We start from the raw sequence: 18,481 nt of genomic DNA, 5'->3' as shown, positions 1-18,481 counted from the left end.
ATCACTTACACCACAAAGAGAACTCTACCTTTCTCAATTGGCTGTTGGGTCATTAAAGTTTCCACTGATGATTTCAGTATGACTGGGGACCTTAAGTATAAGCGAACTGAGGTTTTCTGTAAGGTTTTCGGTTACATCAGGAGATGTAGGGACAGAAGGGTCAAATTACCATTTTATGCCCAGCCAATGCTGATTTTTGCCCGAACAGTCTCATGGGCAGATTCAATTTCTATCTCAGTGGATTAGAGTTTCTTGTCTAATGCAACAAATGCACCACCTCCATATTCCATTTGCGTATGCTTTTGATATACACTTAACTTCTCTCCAAAAATATCACTGCTATCAATTTCAGGCTTCATCCAGCTTTCTGTACCTAGTGCTATGTGAGCTTCATTGTTTTTCAGGAGCTCTTCAAACTCTTGGCATTTTGTTGTGAATGTTTTGCCAGTTAACCACTAGGACTTTAATACTCTCACCTGTCAGAGGCAATTCTTTCGACCTTACACTGATACTTCTGTGTTTGCTGCAACTATTGTTATCTGGATTGGATGGAGAGTCTTCTATTCTAAGAAACACTTGGGTGCACCATGCACACAGTCAGCTAGCTGGGTAGCAGCCTCTGATGTGTAGTGAACACCTGATCGATTTAGAGGGACCCTACAGTTCTCAACCCTATGGTGAAGTCCAGGAGGTTGTAGCCTAGCTTGTCGCAGAACCTTCAAAGTCTATGTTTCAGTCCTTCCACTCAACACAGAACCAAGTGGGCCACAATCAGTTCTGGGGACAACGTTTCAAATTGTGAGTTCCACTAAAACTCTGTGCACAAGGCTAGTTCTCTCAACCTTTTCTGCCAGTCACTGGAACAATACAACTATGACATCTGAGCCCAGATGACAGGCATCATTTGTTACAATGTGTGCCACAATCTGCAGTTGGCCGCATCCTGTTCCCTCAATGACAGACAGAATAGCTTCTTCAACATGTTGAATGAGAGCCACAGGCATACACACTGAGTGCACCTGTGTCCTTTCCTGTTCCTTGCTGCCATTTTCATAAAGGGTACCGTCATTTGGCATATGTTTCAATTGCGAACAATTAATAACCCCTACCCTTTTGCAATTGCCTGCTCCTGATGCTGGACAGAACAGGTTTCCACAAAAGAGGTGAAGTGAGCTCCACTGGCTCAGTTTCAGTTTCAGTGAAAGACAGCACCTTGAACTTGTTGGGTACAGGGATTGGTTTAACACCCTGAGTTCTTCCTGTTCATCTACCCTCTACAGGATCCCTAGATATACCACTGACAAATCACTGACAGTTAAGTGGGCAAGTAAAGACAAATCCTGCACTTTCTGCACAGGAGACAGGATGCACAGAATACTTGGGATGCCTTTGGTACCCATACCACAGGTACGTGACACTCTGGAGATCTTCCAACATAACAGTTTGCATCGGTTGTGAATCGTATGACGGCAGTCGGGGCAATTTCCACTTGCTTATGAATGTCAACCAATTCGTCCTGTGTTCAAGAACAGCACTCACAGTGGGGCTGCATTCTGGCCACTGACACATGTTATGGGACAGTGAACAAATAACTTTAAGCCTGCTGATAATCTTTTAATCTTGTTGAGCTAAAAAATTACTAATTCGCTATAAGAACTGAAGCACACACAAAATGAGATTTCTGTTCAGGCAACAGAAAAATCAGTGGTAAAAATTAATGGTTTCCTAAAACTTTTTGAGAATAATTATAGTTGTTATGAAACTCAAAAATAGATTTAATTTACAATGAATGTAGATAATTTATATTCCTCTTAAGGCAAGACTAAATGTAACAATACGTTAGTTACAATATCTGCTACAGTAACTAAATGACAAATGCCAATTTACTACAAATTAGATTATGCAGAGGCCGATGATAATTTCTGACTTGTTACTCGAACAAAGGAAAGAGCATCAGCAATGGTTTTATGAGCACATTGCAGATGGAATTCTAGATTAAAGCAGAAGCTGTTTGACTCTTCTTCAATATTAATGCCAAACACGGTTAAGACAGTTCAGTTTTTATCAGTCACGGAGATCTTTTAGTACGTATTCTCCAACTTAATATGGCATACACAAATGCTGTCTCAACACTAAATGAGAAACATCTACATGTGCAAGAATTCAAAGGTATGAAGCCTCAAGCAGCCTACCAAAAAGCAGGTGGATGCTTTATGTATTTGACTGTAGTAAGACATCAAGAAAGCTTTCTTCTTGCGAAATTTGCACCAATTTTCTACATGTTTGCAGCTTCAGAACTATTCACAGGAAGGATAATATGACACTATTGTCCTCTTTGGATGGATACACACTGTAGTTCTCGAAGATGGCAGTGTAGGCCGAATGGTTTAGCATTTATCGTAAAATCAAACTTAGTTGTTTCTTTGCACACAAATTTGAGAATGGGAACTGTGGCAACCTGAATTGGATTTCTCAAAAAAAGTCTATGAACTACAGCCATATTTGTCACCAAGGTCGTCAGCCTTATGATTCTGCAACAGTGAAAGCTCACCCTTTGGTATTTTCAGTGATGGGTTTGTCTCTGAACTGTAAGCTCAGTCTCGATGCACAACCCAATCTCCCAAATCCCATGCGATGTTGTGATTCTCAAACTTCAAACAGACAGCAGTTGCATACAGAGAAACTGGAACCTGAAGAATATATGGACACTTTACCTAAAAGACCTAAGAGCAAATTTAATAAAGTCACTATACATTTTGAAGAGTTTCAGCTGACAAACCTGGAGCTCTGACAGATCTTCACTTTTGCAGATCAAACAAGCATTTGTAAAGTTCTGAATTAACTATGGTGTTGCAGTTAATGGTTCATCATAAGCTGTATATACTATATTGATCATTATGAGGCCAGCAGCTGGTCAACATGCTCTAATTGGACAAGCCAGTTCAGAGGCTGTGTGCAGAGGATGAACCACCACTCAAAACACAGTAATGCCTCCTCACAGTGAGATAAATATTTGGAAGTATTGGGAAAGCAACAGTCATTGGGGTTTGTTGATAGACTGCTACTCACCACATAGAGAGAGAAGACATGAAGACATAATTTGTCATGTGGGCAGTAAGTTGCAGGCAGTCTACAGTGGCAATGGTAACTTCCAAATTAGAATACTACATGTTTATAGATACATACCTTGTACATAGCATTTTTGTTGAACAAACATGGATCATGACCAATCAGTTTTGTCTCTTTTGCTTGATCTAGGACGTACACAAGAGAGAAAAACTTCTTTAATATGAACTTTTTCATAGCTTGAACATATGCTGTATCATACATATGCAGAGCTTTAGAATGGTTGTATTTCTGTTTGATGTAACGGTCTTCCAGAAAATTGTGCACGAGAAATGCTGTTAGGCCTTGCACATCAGAGTTGGATGATAGTAAAATATTTTTTCCGTAAATTGTTTCTAGGCCTATTCGCAGCCACAGAGGATTGTAGCATAGAAGCAGTTTTAAGATATACTGCTTTAGACCTAAAAAATGAGCAAAAACATGTTTTCACAGAGCAAAAAGTGTGTTACGTTTAAGCTTTTTTTTTTTAATTTTCAGAAGCATACTTACCGATATCCTGTAAGAGTGCTTTATCATCACGGATACATAGTACTTTTTTCTCTATTCCTGCAGTTACTTTACTCAAAACTTCCACAACTTCATTCGACTTGAACAGTAAACGAGCAGCTTTGCGCAGTGAGTTCAGCCTCTCATTGGTGTTGTACAAGGAGGAAACCACTTCACGACTCTGTGCCAAGTCAATTTTCTGTTGCTTAGAGGTTTGTTTCCAAAGTGCAACAATATCCACTATAAAGAAAAAATTGTAATAAGCTTCAGCAAACAAAGGAAATTTTGATACAACACTGGAATGGCCTGCAACTGCAACGAGAACATTTAATACTACTGTAACCAGTTACAAAACACACATTGTAGTCAGTCTGATGGCCTAGCTATGGGTTTCTTCTCCTGGTCCTATATTATCTGAAATTTTTTCCTGGGCAATTTTGAACAAAATGAGCTACAGAAAGCACCACTGAATTTCAACACAACAAGTTGGTTCAGATATGTGGATAACACATCGTATTTATCAACTGGTACAACTAAACAATTAGATACATAACTACAATATTTGAACTCCCAACATAAGAAAATTCAGTACACAAGGGAGCTGGAGGGTTGTTCTGCAAGTTTCCTGGACCTTATATATATACATTAGCATAAAGACACACTTATTCAGCATTTACAGAAAAACCATAGCTACAAGTATAGTAATCCCTCCAAGTTCTCATTACCCACACAGTCTTAAATATGCAGCTTTCCATTCAATGGTGCTTCACCTCATAGCTGTCCCATTATCTGAATCTGCATTTCAAACAGAACTACAAACCATCAAACATACCGTCACTTAAAAGAAGGTGTTATTAGATGAATGATGAACACTAACTTCACTTAACGAAGGTTCGTTCAGCACTTGCACACACAAGAGCGTGGAGCGAACTGCCTCCGGATAGAACACATCCGGTAGATATACAGTTACAGAACATTACAGTAAAAAGATTCCCGACATTTGTGGATACTTCTAGAATGTACTCGAACCGAATATAGAAATTAAAATTTTACAATTCAGTTGAGTTTTGAACTCACAACCCTCCATGCAACAGTCTTCTGCAACATTGCTCCCTCCGTAAGAGAACAGCGTCTCGGTGTTACGTCATCCTAGTTCAGGAACGAGTCATCGGTCCTGCATACTCTGACTCCCAATGACTGATGTTCGCCGTGGCGGTGATCTTAGAACTTCCCTTACTGCTGAGCTCTTCATCACCTTTCCGCTTGTTGCCTGTCTCTGGAGCTTTGAATTTACCCTGGTGGCAGGATCCTTGTAGAGCTTCATTCGAAGGACGTGGACTGTATCTCTGATCTTTCATCGTCTTGTGTCAGGGTCGAAATCGTCTACTTCATAAGTAACATCAGACAACTGTCTTACAACCTTATGAGGTCCAAAGTAGCGCCTGAGGAGCTTCTCAGACAGACCAACCTTCCGAACAGGAGTGAAGATCCAGACAAGGTCACCAGGCTGGTAGGCAACAGGGCAGTGGCCCACCTCATACTTTCGGCAATCGTTTTCTTGAGCCTGCAGCGTGCAGAGTCAAGCTAACTGCCGAGCTTCCTCAGGTCTGGCTAACACCTATCTGATGTAGTCATCGTCCACGTCATCAGGATGTAACAGAAACACAGTGTCTATTGTTATAGTTGTCTCACACTCATGCACCAGGAAAAATGACGTAAATCCGGTGGTGTCTTGTTTGGTGGTGGTGTAGGCAAACGTCACGAAAGGTAGCACCTCATCCTAGTTGCGCTGCTCAACACTGACGAATATTGATAGCATGTTGTCCAAGGTCTTATTAAGGCGTTCAGTAAGCCCTTGAGTTTGCGGATGGTAGGCAGTCATCATCTGATGAGCAATGTTGCACCGACGGTTTATCTCTGTCACAAGATTCAATTTAAAAACTTTCCCTCGATCCATAATTAATGACCCTGGGCCACCGTGTTTTAATACAATGTCTTCTACGATGAATTTGGCTGTCTCGAATGCTTCGGCTGTTTTCGCGGCTTTTGTAAAGGCATAGCGTGTCAGATAATCAGTGCAAACAATAATCCATCTACTACCACTAGCAGACGTTGGAAATCGTCCAAAGAGGTCAATCCCAACACACTAGAAAGGCATTTCCGCTGGTGGAATTGGTATGAGTCGGCCAGGTGGTTTCTGAGGGACTGCCTTTCTCCTCTGGCACTCTCGACAGCGACACACAGTGACTGACACTCCTAAATAAACGTGGCCAGAAAAATCTCTTGCGGATTCTATCGCATGTCTTAATAAATCCTAAATGTCCGGCTTAAGGTGCGTCATGGAATTTCTGTAGAACATCTTAGTGCATGTGTTTAGGAATTACTGGTAGCCACCTCTTTCCAAACAGATCAAAGTTTTCCTTCCAAAGTAATCCATTTACTACCTTAAATTGTCCTTTCACATCCTCTGACCAATTTACGGCAAGCATAATTTGAGATATCTTGGCATCCTGCTCAGCAGAGAGATCCTGGAGTGCAGCGAGACAGTCACTATCTTAATCAAAGTCTTTATGGTCTTGCACAGGGTTTCTTGAGATACAGTCAGCATCTTGGTGTTTTCTCCCACTTTTGTAACTATGGTAATGTCATACTCTTGAAGACGTAGTGTCCACCTGACGAGTCGTCCTGTTGGATTCTTAAGACCCGTCAACCAACAAAGTGAATGATGGTCTGTAACAACTGCGAATGGCCTTCCATAGAGATACTGTCGAAATCTGCACATGGCCCAGATCACAGAAAGACACTCTCTTTCTGTATTTGAGTAGTTTCTCTTGGCTCTCTAAGTGTCCTAGAAGCATAGGCTATAACATTCTATTTTCCATCCAAAATCTGCACCATAACAGCACCGATCCCACACCCACTGCCATCTGTGTGTAGTTCTGTAGGTGCTCTCTCATCATACGGACCAAGTACAGGGTCTGTCGCCAGAGCTTTTTGCAGCACATAGTAAAAATCTTGTTGAGCACCACCTCGGATAAATTTAGCATAGGTTTGTAACAACTCTTGGAGTGACCTGACTTTGATACAAAAGTCTTTGATAAAAAGACGGTAATAAGAACATAATCCGAGGAAGCTTCTCACATCTCTAATACAGGGTGACACACGGGAGACGGACGGTTTTGAACTGCATAGTACTGAGGGCGCAGTGGTGGGACGTGGTCGTGGTGGGGATAGTACTGATCCACACAAGACGCCATTATTCAGTCGCTATGGAGCAGTGGGACTTGCAACATCGGGTGTTTGTCTATGACAGTTTCGTGAAAAGTGGTGAGTCTATTATTGCTACCCAGCGATTGTTTCGAGTGCGGTTTAATGTCGGTTGACATGGAGCTGTTCCCAGCTGTAACACAATCCACAGATGGGTGGAAAACTTCAGATCAACTGGAAACATACTGGATAAGAAGCATCCTGGCCCGAGACGCAGAGTAACGGCACCAGGAAATGTTGAAAGGGTAAGGCAAGCGGCAGTCAGTAGCCCAGGACGGTCAGCTAGATGTCACGCTAGTGAGTTATGAATCAATCGTGGATCGGTGAGACGAATTTTGCATGAAGAATTAAAATTCCATCCCAACAAAATGCTCATTGTCCAACAACTTAAGCAAACTGATTTTGCTGTACGAGAAGACTTCGCTTACAGAATGCAAGTGATTTTGGGATAGAATGAAAATGAAATTTTATTGATGAGCGATGAAGCTCATTTTCATTTAAATGGGACTGTGAATAAGCAAAACCTACGTCACTGGGATCCAGAGCATCCACACCTTATCCACCAGCGTCCTCTACACTCACCAAAAGTTAACAGTCTGGTGTGCTCTTGGCTCTGTTGGCATTATTGGACCTTATTTTTTGAAGAGAACGGGGCCACAGTTACTGTTAATTCGGTTCGTTACATTCGTATGCTTGAAAACATTCTTGAAACCAGAACTAAGAAGACGACGAATCCCTTTAAAATGCATTTGGTTCCAGCAGGATGGGGTAACATCACACATCGCAAACACTTCAATGACAATTCTTAGACGCATGTTTCCTGGCTGAATTATATCACGTTTTGGCAATGTTCCTTGGCCTCCCAGGTCTCCCGACTTGTCAGTCTGCGACTTTTTTTCTGTGGGGGTACCTTACGAACTGTGTCTATAACCACAAACCACAAAATTTGGACGAGTTGAAGAATGCAGTCACTCAAGAAATTGCTGCCATCCCTGCAGAGATTTTAGTCTGTGTGATGGAGGATTCTGAGAAGAGACTTGAACCCTGCGTTCAAAATGATGGACATCACCTTGACAACATTATTTTTCACAAATAACTTTGTTAACTAAAATGGCAAATAATGAGCTTTGATTTCATGTAAATAAACATGCATTAATTTTAAAGTTGGCTGAGTATTATTTCATTAAAAACCGTCCATCTCCCGTGTGTCAGCCTGTACTTTTAGGAATAGAAAATTCTGTTATAGATCTCAACTTTTCTGGGTCTGGTCGCACACCTTCATTTGACACTAGGTGTCCAAGTATTTTGATTTCTTTTGCTCCAAAGAGACACTTTCTTGGATTAAGTTTCAGTCCGCCTTGTTGGAGACACTTAAGAACAGCCCTCAGTCTTTTTGTGTGTTCATCAAATGTCTCTGCGAACACAATGTCATCATCTAAATAACAAAGACACATTGTCCACTTCAGGTGACAGAAGATTATCCATCAGCCGTTCAAAAGTTGCTGGTGCATTACACAAACCAAACGGCATTACCTTAAATTCATACAGGCCCTCAGGGGTGATGAATGCAGTTTTCTCACGATCAGCCTCATCAACTTCGATTTGCCAGTATCCCGGGTACATGTCCATGGTTGAGAAATCTAGTGTATCGTCAGTTCGAGGAAGACGGTGAACTTCCTTTTCAGTTATCTTATTAAGCTTCCTGTAATCAGCACAAAAGTGCCAACTGCCATCCTTCTTCCTGACGAGAACCACTGGTGACTACAATGGGCTCTACGAAGGCTGAATGATGTCACTCATCATCATTTTCTCTACCTCGTCGCAAATTATTCAATGTTCCATTGCTGACACACGGTATGCTCTCTGGCTTATTGGTTGATGATCTCCAGTGCTAATTCGTTACTTCACCGTCAATTTGTCTAATTTGCTCTTCAGCTGTTGATTGAAGCATTCAGAGAACTCTTGAAGAATGGCAAGTAGCTTCTTCTGTTGTTCTTTAGTGAGGTATGGTGATAGTCGAAATAGAAGATCTTGTCTCGTAGTGGTAGCGCTAATTTCGCCCACACACTCGGGATAGGAGATTTCTATGATGTTCAGCTGTTCTGCAATTAACAGAGCTCAGCATTTGCTACGCACTTGCATCTTGGAAGGATCTGTAGCTCTTGGTATCAGTTAACTATGCACAATTCACCGAATCTGTTCTTAAACGAGACGACAGAGGCTGGAATGACCAAATTATTCTTCAGTGGTATGCTTCTCTTATATTCCGCTACAAGATCCATGGGCTGATGCATGGCGTGACACGACAGTTACCTCTGTATCTCACTGAGCATAATCTTCGAGTGACCACAATCTATAATTGCCTGAGAAGCTTTCAAAAAGTCCCATCCGGGAATGACGTCATGACTACACTCTTGCAAGACGACGAATTCTAAGGGCTGTGTATGGCCACTTATACCCACACGAATGACACATCTTCCTGTAGGTTTTACATATTTCCCATTAGCCACCTTCAGCAGAGATGTTTTGTTGGCGACGAATATGGTTTTCTGCAACTGGCGACATTACTTCTCCGAAATGACTGAATATGATGCTCCAGAGTACACAAGAGCTTGAGCTGGTCAGCCAGCCATGAAGATATCAACATAGTTCCCTACCATTTTTGTAGCGATCAACTGCAGAGGATTTTTCTCTTCGGCGGCCTCACCTCCAAGGAAGGTAGCACCCTTTAGTTTTCCTGGTTGCAGCAGCTATATGATCGGCTGGATCTTCTAAATGGCAATGGAGACCTCGATCAGCGTGTTGGAGAGTGTCCTCTCCAGCAGCTACCTTGCGGCTTTGGTGACCTTTGTCACCCTGCACTCACATCACCTTGTTCATCTTCGTAGTCCCGGAGCTGGCGTCGGCTAAGATTGGTCTGCTGTCATCTGGTGCAGGTGTCATCAAATATCTGCCACCTTTCTTGACAATAGCGCACCATATGTCCCAGTCGTCTGCAGTGGAAATATACTGGTTGGTTATCCTGGGTCCTCCAGACGTCAGTCTTCCTTGGTGTCCAAACATGTTCCTCATGCGGCATTGTAGGAACGTAACTTCGCCTGGGTCTCAACTTTTTTACAGTTTTAAAGAGAAATGAAAGACGAAAGATCGGGTTCAATGTCTGTTCCACTTCCTCCCTTATGATCTCTTGAAGCGTCTCAGTTTTTTGCTCGCCGTGCAATCCAAGTGCCTTCTGAACTTACTATCTAACGAACAACACTTGTGAAATGAGTTTCTTCCTCCATCACAGACATCAATAGAATGTTTGGAAGCCGTTCAAACTTCTTGCATGTAATTCTTTCTTGATGCATTGTCTTGATATACTGGCACCATTTTATGAAGTTGTCTGCTGTTGAAATCTCCTTCAGGTGTAAGGCGTGATACATGTCCTCAGCAACACCCTTCAAGAGATGTGTGACCATATGTTCCTCCTCCATCCTAGAATCCACTATTTTACACAGCTCCAATATGTCTTTAATGTAGGATGCTGCTGTTTCTCCTGGATGCTGCACCCTGCATTTTAATTTAGCTTCAGCCTTGTACTTCTGTCATCTTGTGTCACCGAAATACTTGCTCAGTTCCGCCTGGAATACTTCCTAGCTTGTGAACTACTTCTCGTTGTTCTCATACCATTGCTTGGCAGTGCCCTCGAAGTAGAAAAATACATTAGCCAAACACACGGCATCATCCCCTTTGTTAAATTTGGCTATATGCTCATAAACCTTCAGCCACTTGACTGGGTCTTGGCCATCATCACCAGAGAACCCAGGAGAATGTCTCATGTGGTGGCACACAGTTGCTGTCATCGTAATGTCCTCTTCTTCTTCTGTCTCTGATAGATTGTAATCTGTTGAATATGGCTCGAACTCTGGTTTCTCGCCACATAAACAGCGGCTTTGTCGTGGCCTGATGGGAGCCACTGTGTCGTCGATAATGTGCGCTATCACAGGTTCCAGAACCTAGCGCCTCCACCAGAATAATGTCATGTAGAAGAAGGTGCAAGTAGATGAATGACAAACACTAACTTCACTTAACGAAGGTTTATTCGGCACTTACACATACAAGGGAGCAGAGCGAACTGCCTCCGGCTAGAACACATACAGTATTTATACAGCAACAGGACATTCCAGTACAATGATTCTTCACATTTGTGGATACTTCTAGAATGTACTCAAACCGAATACAGAAATTAAAATTTTAAAGATCAGGTGAGTTTTGAACTCACGACCCTCCATGCAACCACTACACCACTAGCTACTTAGCTTCTTCTGTGATGATATCACTTGAAGTAATTGCTACAGGTTTTCCCTGAATAATAATATACCACGAAAAAAAGAAAATGTGTAAAATTACACCAGTTCTATATGGTGGCCAATATGAAGGCATCCTTCCATTTGCCGGCAAAAAGTTGAAGGCTCTCAACAATAGACCTGCATTTTATAATACTAGCAGTATATAATTTTTTTTTCAATGATTAGGACAAATTTCAACCCTTGGCATAGAGTTGCGTCTAAAAAATCACATGGAAGCATTGTGAGTAGCTATATATTGGTCAGTCATGCAAAACTGTATCTAATAGATTATCTTAACATGTGATAAGCTGGAGATTAAGAAAGGAAGACTCAACCTTTGCAGATCATCTTTTAACAGAAAACCACTCATAGGATGTAGAATGCGAAGTTTCACATTCTGTAAAGCAAGATGACACTTCTGGAAATATTGAAATCACCCAACATGACAAAATGTTAGCTTAGTACTAAATGATCAAACTATTTTCAGTTTCCGCGATTTTAAATCAAGTTATAATTATTAGATCTAAACTGTAAATTTAAAATTATTTGTCATCATTTGTTAAATGTACTGTTTTCTTTTTTAATGTAATTATTTCTGCATGACAAAAAATGTAATACATTCCTATGTACACACTCTACATGATCATTTTTGTACCTTCCTTGTAAGCTGCATATGACCTTACCTGTTTTTGCATTATCTCTCACCTGAAGATCGCCTAAGAAGCCAAAAACTGGTTTGAACCAAATAAAATTTTGCAGGACATCAGGAAGTGTTTCCTATTTAATACAAGTTATTCTTCTCCTTGTCTATTATGTTGGAGCAATAGAGAAAGTAAAGCTATTGTACTGGCACTGTGTGTGCTACTGAAAAAAATCAACAATAGTCTCATCTATGCTGAAAGTATCAAAGAACAATGGGATGCTTTTATTCATACCTGTTACTGATTCAGAGTTGCAGGCTAAAGTGGCTGGTGGTGTTAGCAGTGAATTCAGCCATTTTATGAAGTGTCTTTCACATGCATCAACCCACTGTTGGTCATAATATGCATTCCATGTCAGAAATGGATCAAGAGAAGAAACAGAAATATTTGTATTTACAACGTTTCCAATAAACGTTGCCATGTTAGTTATGTCTTCACATTTCACTCTCTTCTGTGGCACCTTCTTCTTGTGATCCACAACAATAACACCTCCAGCAACATTATTTTCTGTAGTTGCATGACCCCGATGTATGCCAGTACTTTCTTTCAGGGCTTGCTTGACACCTGAAGAACAACAAATAAGTGTCATCACACTGTCTCTAAAACAGATTAATCTGACAATGGAAAATCCAGGATGGAATAATGACAATATTATGAATATTCCTAATATTGTCACAGACTAATTTGAAGTAGCAACTTGCAATAATGTATTTTAGAATGAACTACTATGTTGACTTTTACATAGTGTACAAAAAGAAAAACTATATATTAACCGTTTTACCTATCACTACATGAAACTAATCGTGCTATTTACTGAGGTGCAACCCGTGCGGTTATGAGACAGCCAAAGTCACTTCTACTTCCAGTCATCTCTATCAAAATCTGTGTGGATTTCGGAAATGCCTGCTGTGAAATCAAGCTTATTAGTCCTTTTTCCAAAGCGCAAAACAGTAAGAATATAATGGCAATCATGTGCATGCTGCATGAATCTGTATGGCTTCTGATACAGTTCTGCGTTAGTGATTAACCCAGTATGTTCAAAGCTTAGGCAGTACTGGATAAAAAATCCCACTGGATCATGGATTTGAAGTTAAGTAGGATTCATTACGGAATGGTACAGAAACTTAATCAGAAGCATAAGTAACATCAGACATATTTTACTAAATTGCTACAGGACTACAGAATGTACACACAACGCACAGAACTGACAGGTGCAGTTAAGTAGACCGAAAACTTCAAAAAATATTAATGTTAAGTAACTACACATTTGTGGTGATAATTATTCTATTTCGGTGAGTGCAGGTGTTTGCCTGCAGGGGAACAGCAACTGTAAGAAAATGAAACTGTGTAGCAGCCATAAGTTACATTCAGTTTGTGGCTGTTCCACAGTTTTAATCTTTTATTTTAATTATTATATTTACAATTTGAAAGGTCTTCATTTGTGGCAATGGCTGCATGCACAATATTCCCAACATCTAACTGAATAATAATTCTTTTTGGTAGGACAGATCTTTTAACCTTTTTAATGAGCTTAAACTTTTATTCACGTAACTGTCATAAAACAACTCATGTGCCTAAGCCTAACGTATGTCGTGCACTGGCCCTCCCCATTTACGATTGCTTTAATTGAGCAATTTGTTAATTATACAGTTGTTTAAGAAACTGATTGGGCATGCTACGGGAGAGAATGTACCGACAGAAAGGAAGTGGGTTAGATGTACAGATACAGATGTATGGATCTTATGGAATATGAAGTAGATATGTAAGTACAGCACTACGGCAATTTATCTAATTACAGACTGAATAAGCTGTGTATACACTATGCAACTATACAAACATTTTATGAAGAAGAACTATATAAACTAATTTTAAACAGCAAATTTGTGAATGCTCAAGACATCTATACTACAAATTTTTTAATTAAGTGCGGAAAATGGTATGCATTACATGTTTCTTCCATTACAAAATTGTTCTACAACAAAATCTTTTATATTTCTAAATTATCTATATCTATAAAAATTGTGTAGTGTACGAACTTTCTTCAAAAAAGGGAAGGGGGAGAAGATAAGACAAACTGAAGGAAAGAAAAGGAACAAAAAATAAACCACTTTGATGAGTAATTTAGATATAAGAATTAGCAGCAGGTGTATCTGACGAGGTTATAAAATGTTGCTGACAAAAGGATGACGTATATGTGTGCAGACACCACTACAGTACACAATATCCCAGATGACTCTTGGGCACACATGTGGGACCTTAGAGCAATAACAACTGTTACCATGACTACACTTCATTATTTAATAAATAAACATTATATAAATAACACACATTCAAATTAATTATTCAGTTAAAAAATTAACACAGTATTATCATAACCACACCTGACACAGTGACTCAAATCCAACTAAAGAGTAACAGCTGGTAATTGAAAGATTTCACCCACATTTAACGTTTCCAATAACCCTATTAAAAATATAAACATGGTATATAATATAAAGCTTAGGTTGGCCAATGTGGTTTCTTTCTCGTCCTATAGCACCAAGGGCATCATGTCTCCACTTTGACAGACTCTGCACACAGTTCATGTCATACCAGTGCAGTGGATATAGCATAAAGGTTATTAAATTCCTTTAATGAAAATATTTTCGTTTATTGTATGTACATAAGCTTAATGTAGTAAGCATTATTAATACTCCGAATAACCTGGTAGTGGGGTCTTCTGAATACCATGTTTTGCACAAAACGAAGATTAGTACGAATCAAATCCACAGTCTCTCCATGACAAGTACAAGCACAATCAGATCAGACTGACAGGATAGCAAAAGAGAAGTTACACAAGATTAACATCTCCTTAACATTCAGCATACAATTACAGATACCAACATATTTAGAAAACCAGGTCATTTATCAATGCTGATGGATTAGCAATCATCTCGAAACTGAAGAACAGCTCATGAATATTGTACCTTCATACTGGGTAATATTATGTGTTTCATGACACGAAAATATTACAGTAATAATTGGTAGCATTCAACACCAATATTTGTCCTACACACAACTCAAATACATGCTCTAATCATCAGGTTGTAGAACTTGGTTCCTGAGCTTAAAATGCTTAAAGTCTGCCAACGCAATTGCAGAATTCACAAAATGAAGTGGAATAACAACACTTTGGTTTATGTGTCCTCATCTTACATTGAAATTGACAATTTCTGTCAATGGCCATCCCATCTCACCCCACACTGCACCAGACTGTGTCCTGCTGATTTGCTGTGGGCTCCAGGACTGCCAAGCTGACGCTAATGCAGAGCTCAAGGAGTTGCTGCGAACTGACACGTGTACTGCATTACAGCATAAGCACAGTTATTTGCTCAATCATAATGCTACTCTGCTGGTCACCTACGTTTTCCTCATTTCTTAAGTTTATAGTCAACTTATAGGTACTTTTTCAGAGGCATTGCAAATTTATGATTATGTATCAGCCTTAAAAAAATTCTACGAAGACATTAAGAAATCTCATCCCATTGTCATTACCTTCTGCATTCAGAATATTGTCATATTTCTTTCCATTAATGGTGATAGCTCCAATTCTTCAATCAAGTCAAGTTTCCTCCCTTCCTTTTCTAAATGCAAGATTTCCAAGTCTTCTTCAATTCGCTTAAGGGGATGACCTGTTTTGCATATGTGGTTCACAACAGCTGATTTATCATAATTGCCCAGTCTGAATGTAGCTTAATGTTCCTCATATCTGATCGAAAATATTCTTCCTGTCTGTCCAACATACTTTGCATCAAAGGATATACACTGAGTTTTATAAACTCCCAATTTTTTAAACTTTTTTTTACATTTTTACCGACATGTTTCAGGTAATACCTCACTAGACTGTTTGTCTGGAACACTTAACACAATGCAGTTTAAAAATATTGATGACCTTTGGCGAGACTGTTCCATAATACAGCATAAAGACCCTTATTATTTCTTTGTTCCATAATACAGCATAAAGACCCTTATTATTTCTTCACTCAGTTTATTCATTTCTGTTCTTATTACCTTCACACAGCAATTTGTTAATGATATTTACATTGTAACCATAATTAACCACTACATTCTTAATGATAGTTAGTTCTCTGTCTCTATCCTTCCTACCCACTGCCATGGTGACAGCCTTGTGAACTAAACTACGAAAGGCAGCTTTTTTGTAAACCCAAGGATAGCGCGAGTTACACCATCTGTTGTTCTCGGTTTTCTGTGAATGATAAATATGTGCATATTGCCCCCCCCCCCCCTTTTAATATTCAAATTGGGGAATTGCAAACTGCCGTCAGTTTCATGCTCCGTGGTAAACTCAATGTTCCTCTGGGCAACTAACTTTTTTACAATTTCTTCTATATCTTCCACAGAACTCTCCACAAGCAACAACGTATCACCTACATAACATTTCCAACACCCAACTTTACCCATAATGGCTTTGTCAGATTTTAAAACTTTATATTTTGGGTCACTGATAAAAATATCAGCCATAGTTCCTGAAATGCTGGACCCTGTGGCTAAACCATTCTTTCAAATATAAAAATTATTAAAGGTGTAATAGTTAAAATTTGTAATCAGCTGTAAGAGTTCAGTTAACTGAATGGTCTCTTGCCTGGAAGTTTTACTGTATTCGAGGCAATTTTTTCTTATTTTTTCTATCGTTTATCAATGGTATATACTTTTATTACATTTTATTTTGTGAATGTTGCAACTGTGTTGTTAAACTTTTTAGTGTTTTAACCTCATGAACTAACTTTTTAAATGTGATGAGAGCATTAATCTCAAATCACATAGTTGAGTTGTTTGTAGGACAAATATTATGTTTGAATGCTACCAATTACTGTAAAAACAAGACAACTGTTACCTCATATTCAAAATGGATAGTATTAACTGAAAATATTGCTTGACACTTAAAGTACATAAAAAGAAGCATAATGGGCGAATATGTCCAGCACGGCACACAAACATAGTGTGCAGCACAGGCGCTCTGAAATCTATCCACAGAGGTGTTTTTGCCATACAAAATATCAAAGAGGTTTACACATGTTGTAACATATGGCCCACTTGAATAAAAAATGGGCCTCTCATAAAACTATTTTTCTTTATTGCAAATACAAGAGTTTAATGCCCGGCAGCATCGAGGTCATTAGGGACAAACGCAAACAGCTTACATGAAAACATTTTGTATTATAGAATAAATTTCTTTTATTTTTTTCAATGATCACGAAACTTTTATACTACATTTTTCAGCATGTCATTAACGACAGAAAATGGTTGTTACAGTGAAAATTGTATTGTAGGAGTAGCTTTAGTAGACAGAAGTTGTGACTTATTGTGTTGTAACTGGGCTTGAAGACTGCAACGCATGCAGACTACACATTTTCAGTCCAAGAATTTTTGAAGAAAATGCCTAAAACTGGATGTGTACCGCAACATTTATGGAACGACAGCATTTCCTTCATTACCAGCACTGGAACTGTTGGTTTACTGATCATCTTCATCAATATATCACCTGTCTACTTCACTAACTCCATCCTCTTATGTCAGATTCAAACAGAAGGCATGATACATATGTGGTATGTGAGGAAGAAATTGTTTGGGGTTCTTTAGCCTTGCCTCTGATACTCCTTTCTCCCCCTCCTTTTCTATGGATATAACACCATAGGCTTTGGCATGCTCACAGCTTATGGTGACCCATAAGCCTATCAAGGCTCATGCTTTCCCAGTTTTCAGAATCACCTGTGAAGTATTTGCATTTGATTACCATTGAATAGGTATGTTCTGTGCGAAGCCTCTTAATTTGCAGCCATTTTATTTGTTGTACATTAGTAGTGTTTTTCATTCATGGCAGTGTCTTTTAATCCATTCAGCAAGTAACAGTCATCTACCTGCATTCTCAATTTTGTTTTTGGCATAAGGCCACTGAATATTGAGGGTCTCAAATGTAGTTCGAGACAAGTTAAGCACAGGCTGGCTGTCATGGTAGGGGGTTATGGGAGTAGGATCTTGGGCATGTAGACATGTGAAAGTTTTAGTAGCCATGGAGTGTTTGTCAAGTGCACAATGTGTGTTTCATTTTAACTCCATTGTCTCCCATGCCATCTTCCAACACTATCAACGTTTCAGTGAGAAACCTTGAAGCCACTGATAGCCACAAGCCAGACCCAGGAGAATACTGACTGTGTGCTTGAAACTTTATGGAGATTTCTGCCAAAACCAGCTAGATTGTACAGCATAGAACTTGGTCTCAGCAATCAGTAAGAAGGATTTTGACAAATTATCTCCACTATCGTCCATACAAGATAGGGTTGTGCAAGCACTCAAACATCAAGATTACAATAAACCAGATACACTTTTGCCAGTTGACATTGAATGTTATGGGATAAAATGAGAATTAACATTTAAAGAATGAGTGATAAAGCCCACTTTTACCTTAGTGGTTTTGTCAACAAGCAGAACTTTTGATATTGGTCTCATGAAAACCCAAATCGTCTACATGAAATCTCTCACCAGTCATAAAAACTAACAGTATGTTAGGCT

The 18,481-nt window shown here is 39.5% G+C and overlaps 1 protein-coding gene across 3 annotated transcripts in view; it reads right to left on the bottom strand.

Annotated features, from left to right (window-relative positions):
• LOC124545084 (protein abnormal spindle) overlaps nt 1–18,481 on the bottom strand; it is a 170,943-nt gene that overhangs the window by 63,743 nt on the left and 88,719 nt on the right. For all 3 annotated transcript variants that reach the window (XM_047123892.1, XM_047123893.1, XM_047123894.1), the window contains exons 7-9: nt 12,146–12,475; nt 3,616–3,852; nt 3,187–3,527 (exon numbers count right to left, since the gene is read on the bottom strand). In XM_047123892.1, the coding sequence (XP_046979848.1) occupies nt 3,187–3,527; nt 3,616–3,852; nt 12,146–12,475 (908 nt within the window). The remainder of the gene's footprint in view (nt 1–3,186; nt 3,528–3,615; nt 3,853–12,145; nt 12,476–18,481) is intronic.

This window comes from Schistocerca americana, chromosome 8 (genome assembly GCF_021461395.2).
Source record: "Schistocerca americana isolate TAMUIC-IGC-003095 chromosome 8, iqSchAmer2.1, whole genome shotgun sequence".
NCBI lineage: Eukaryota > Metazoa > Arthropoda > Insecta > Orthoptera > Acrididae > Schistocerca > Schistocerca americana.
This window is presented reverse-complemented; position numbering and strand designations above follow the sequence as displayed.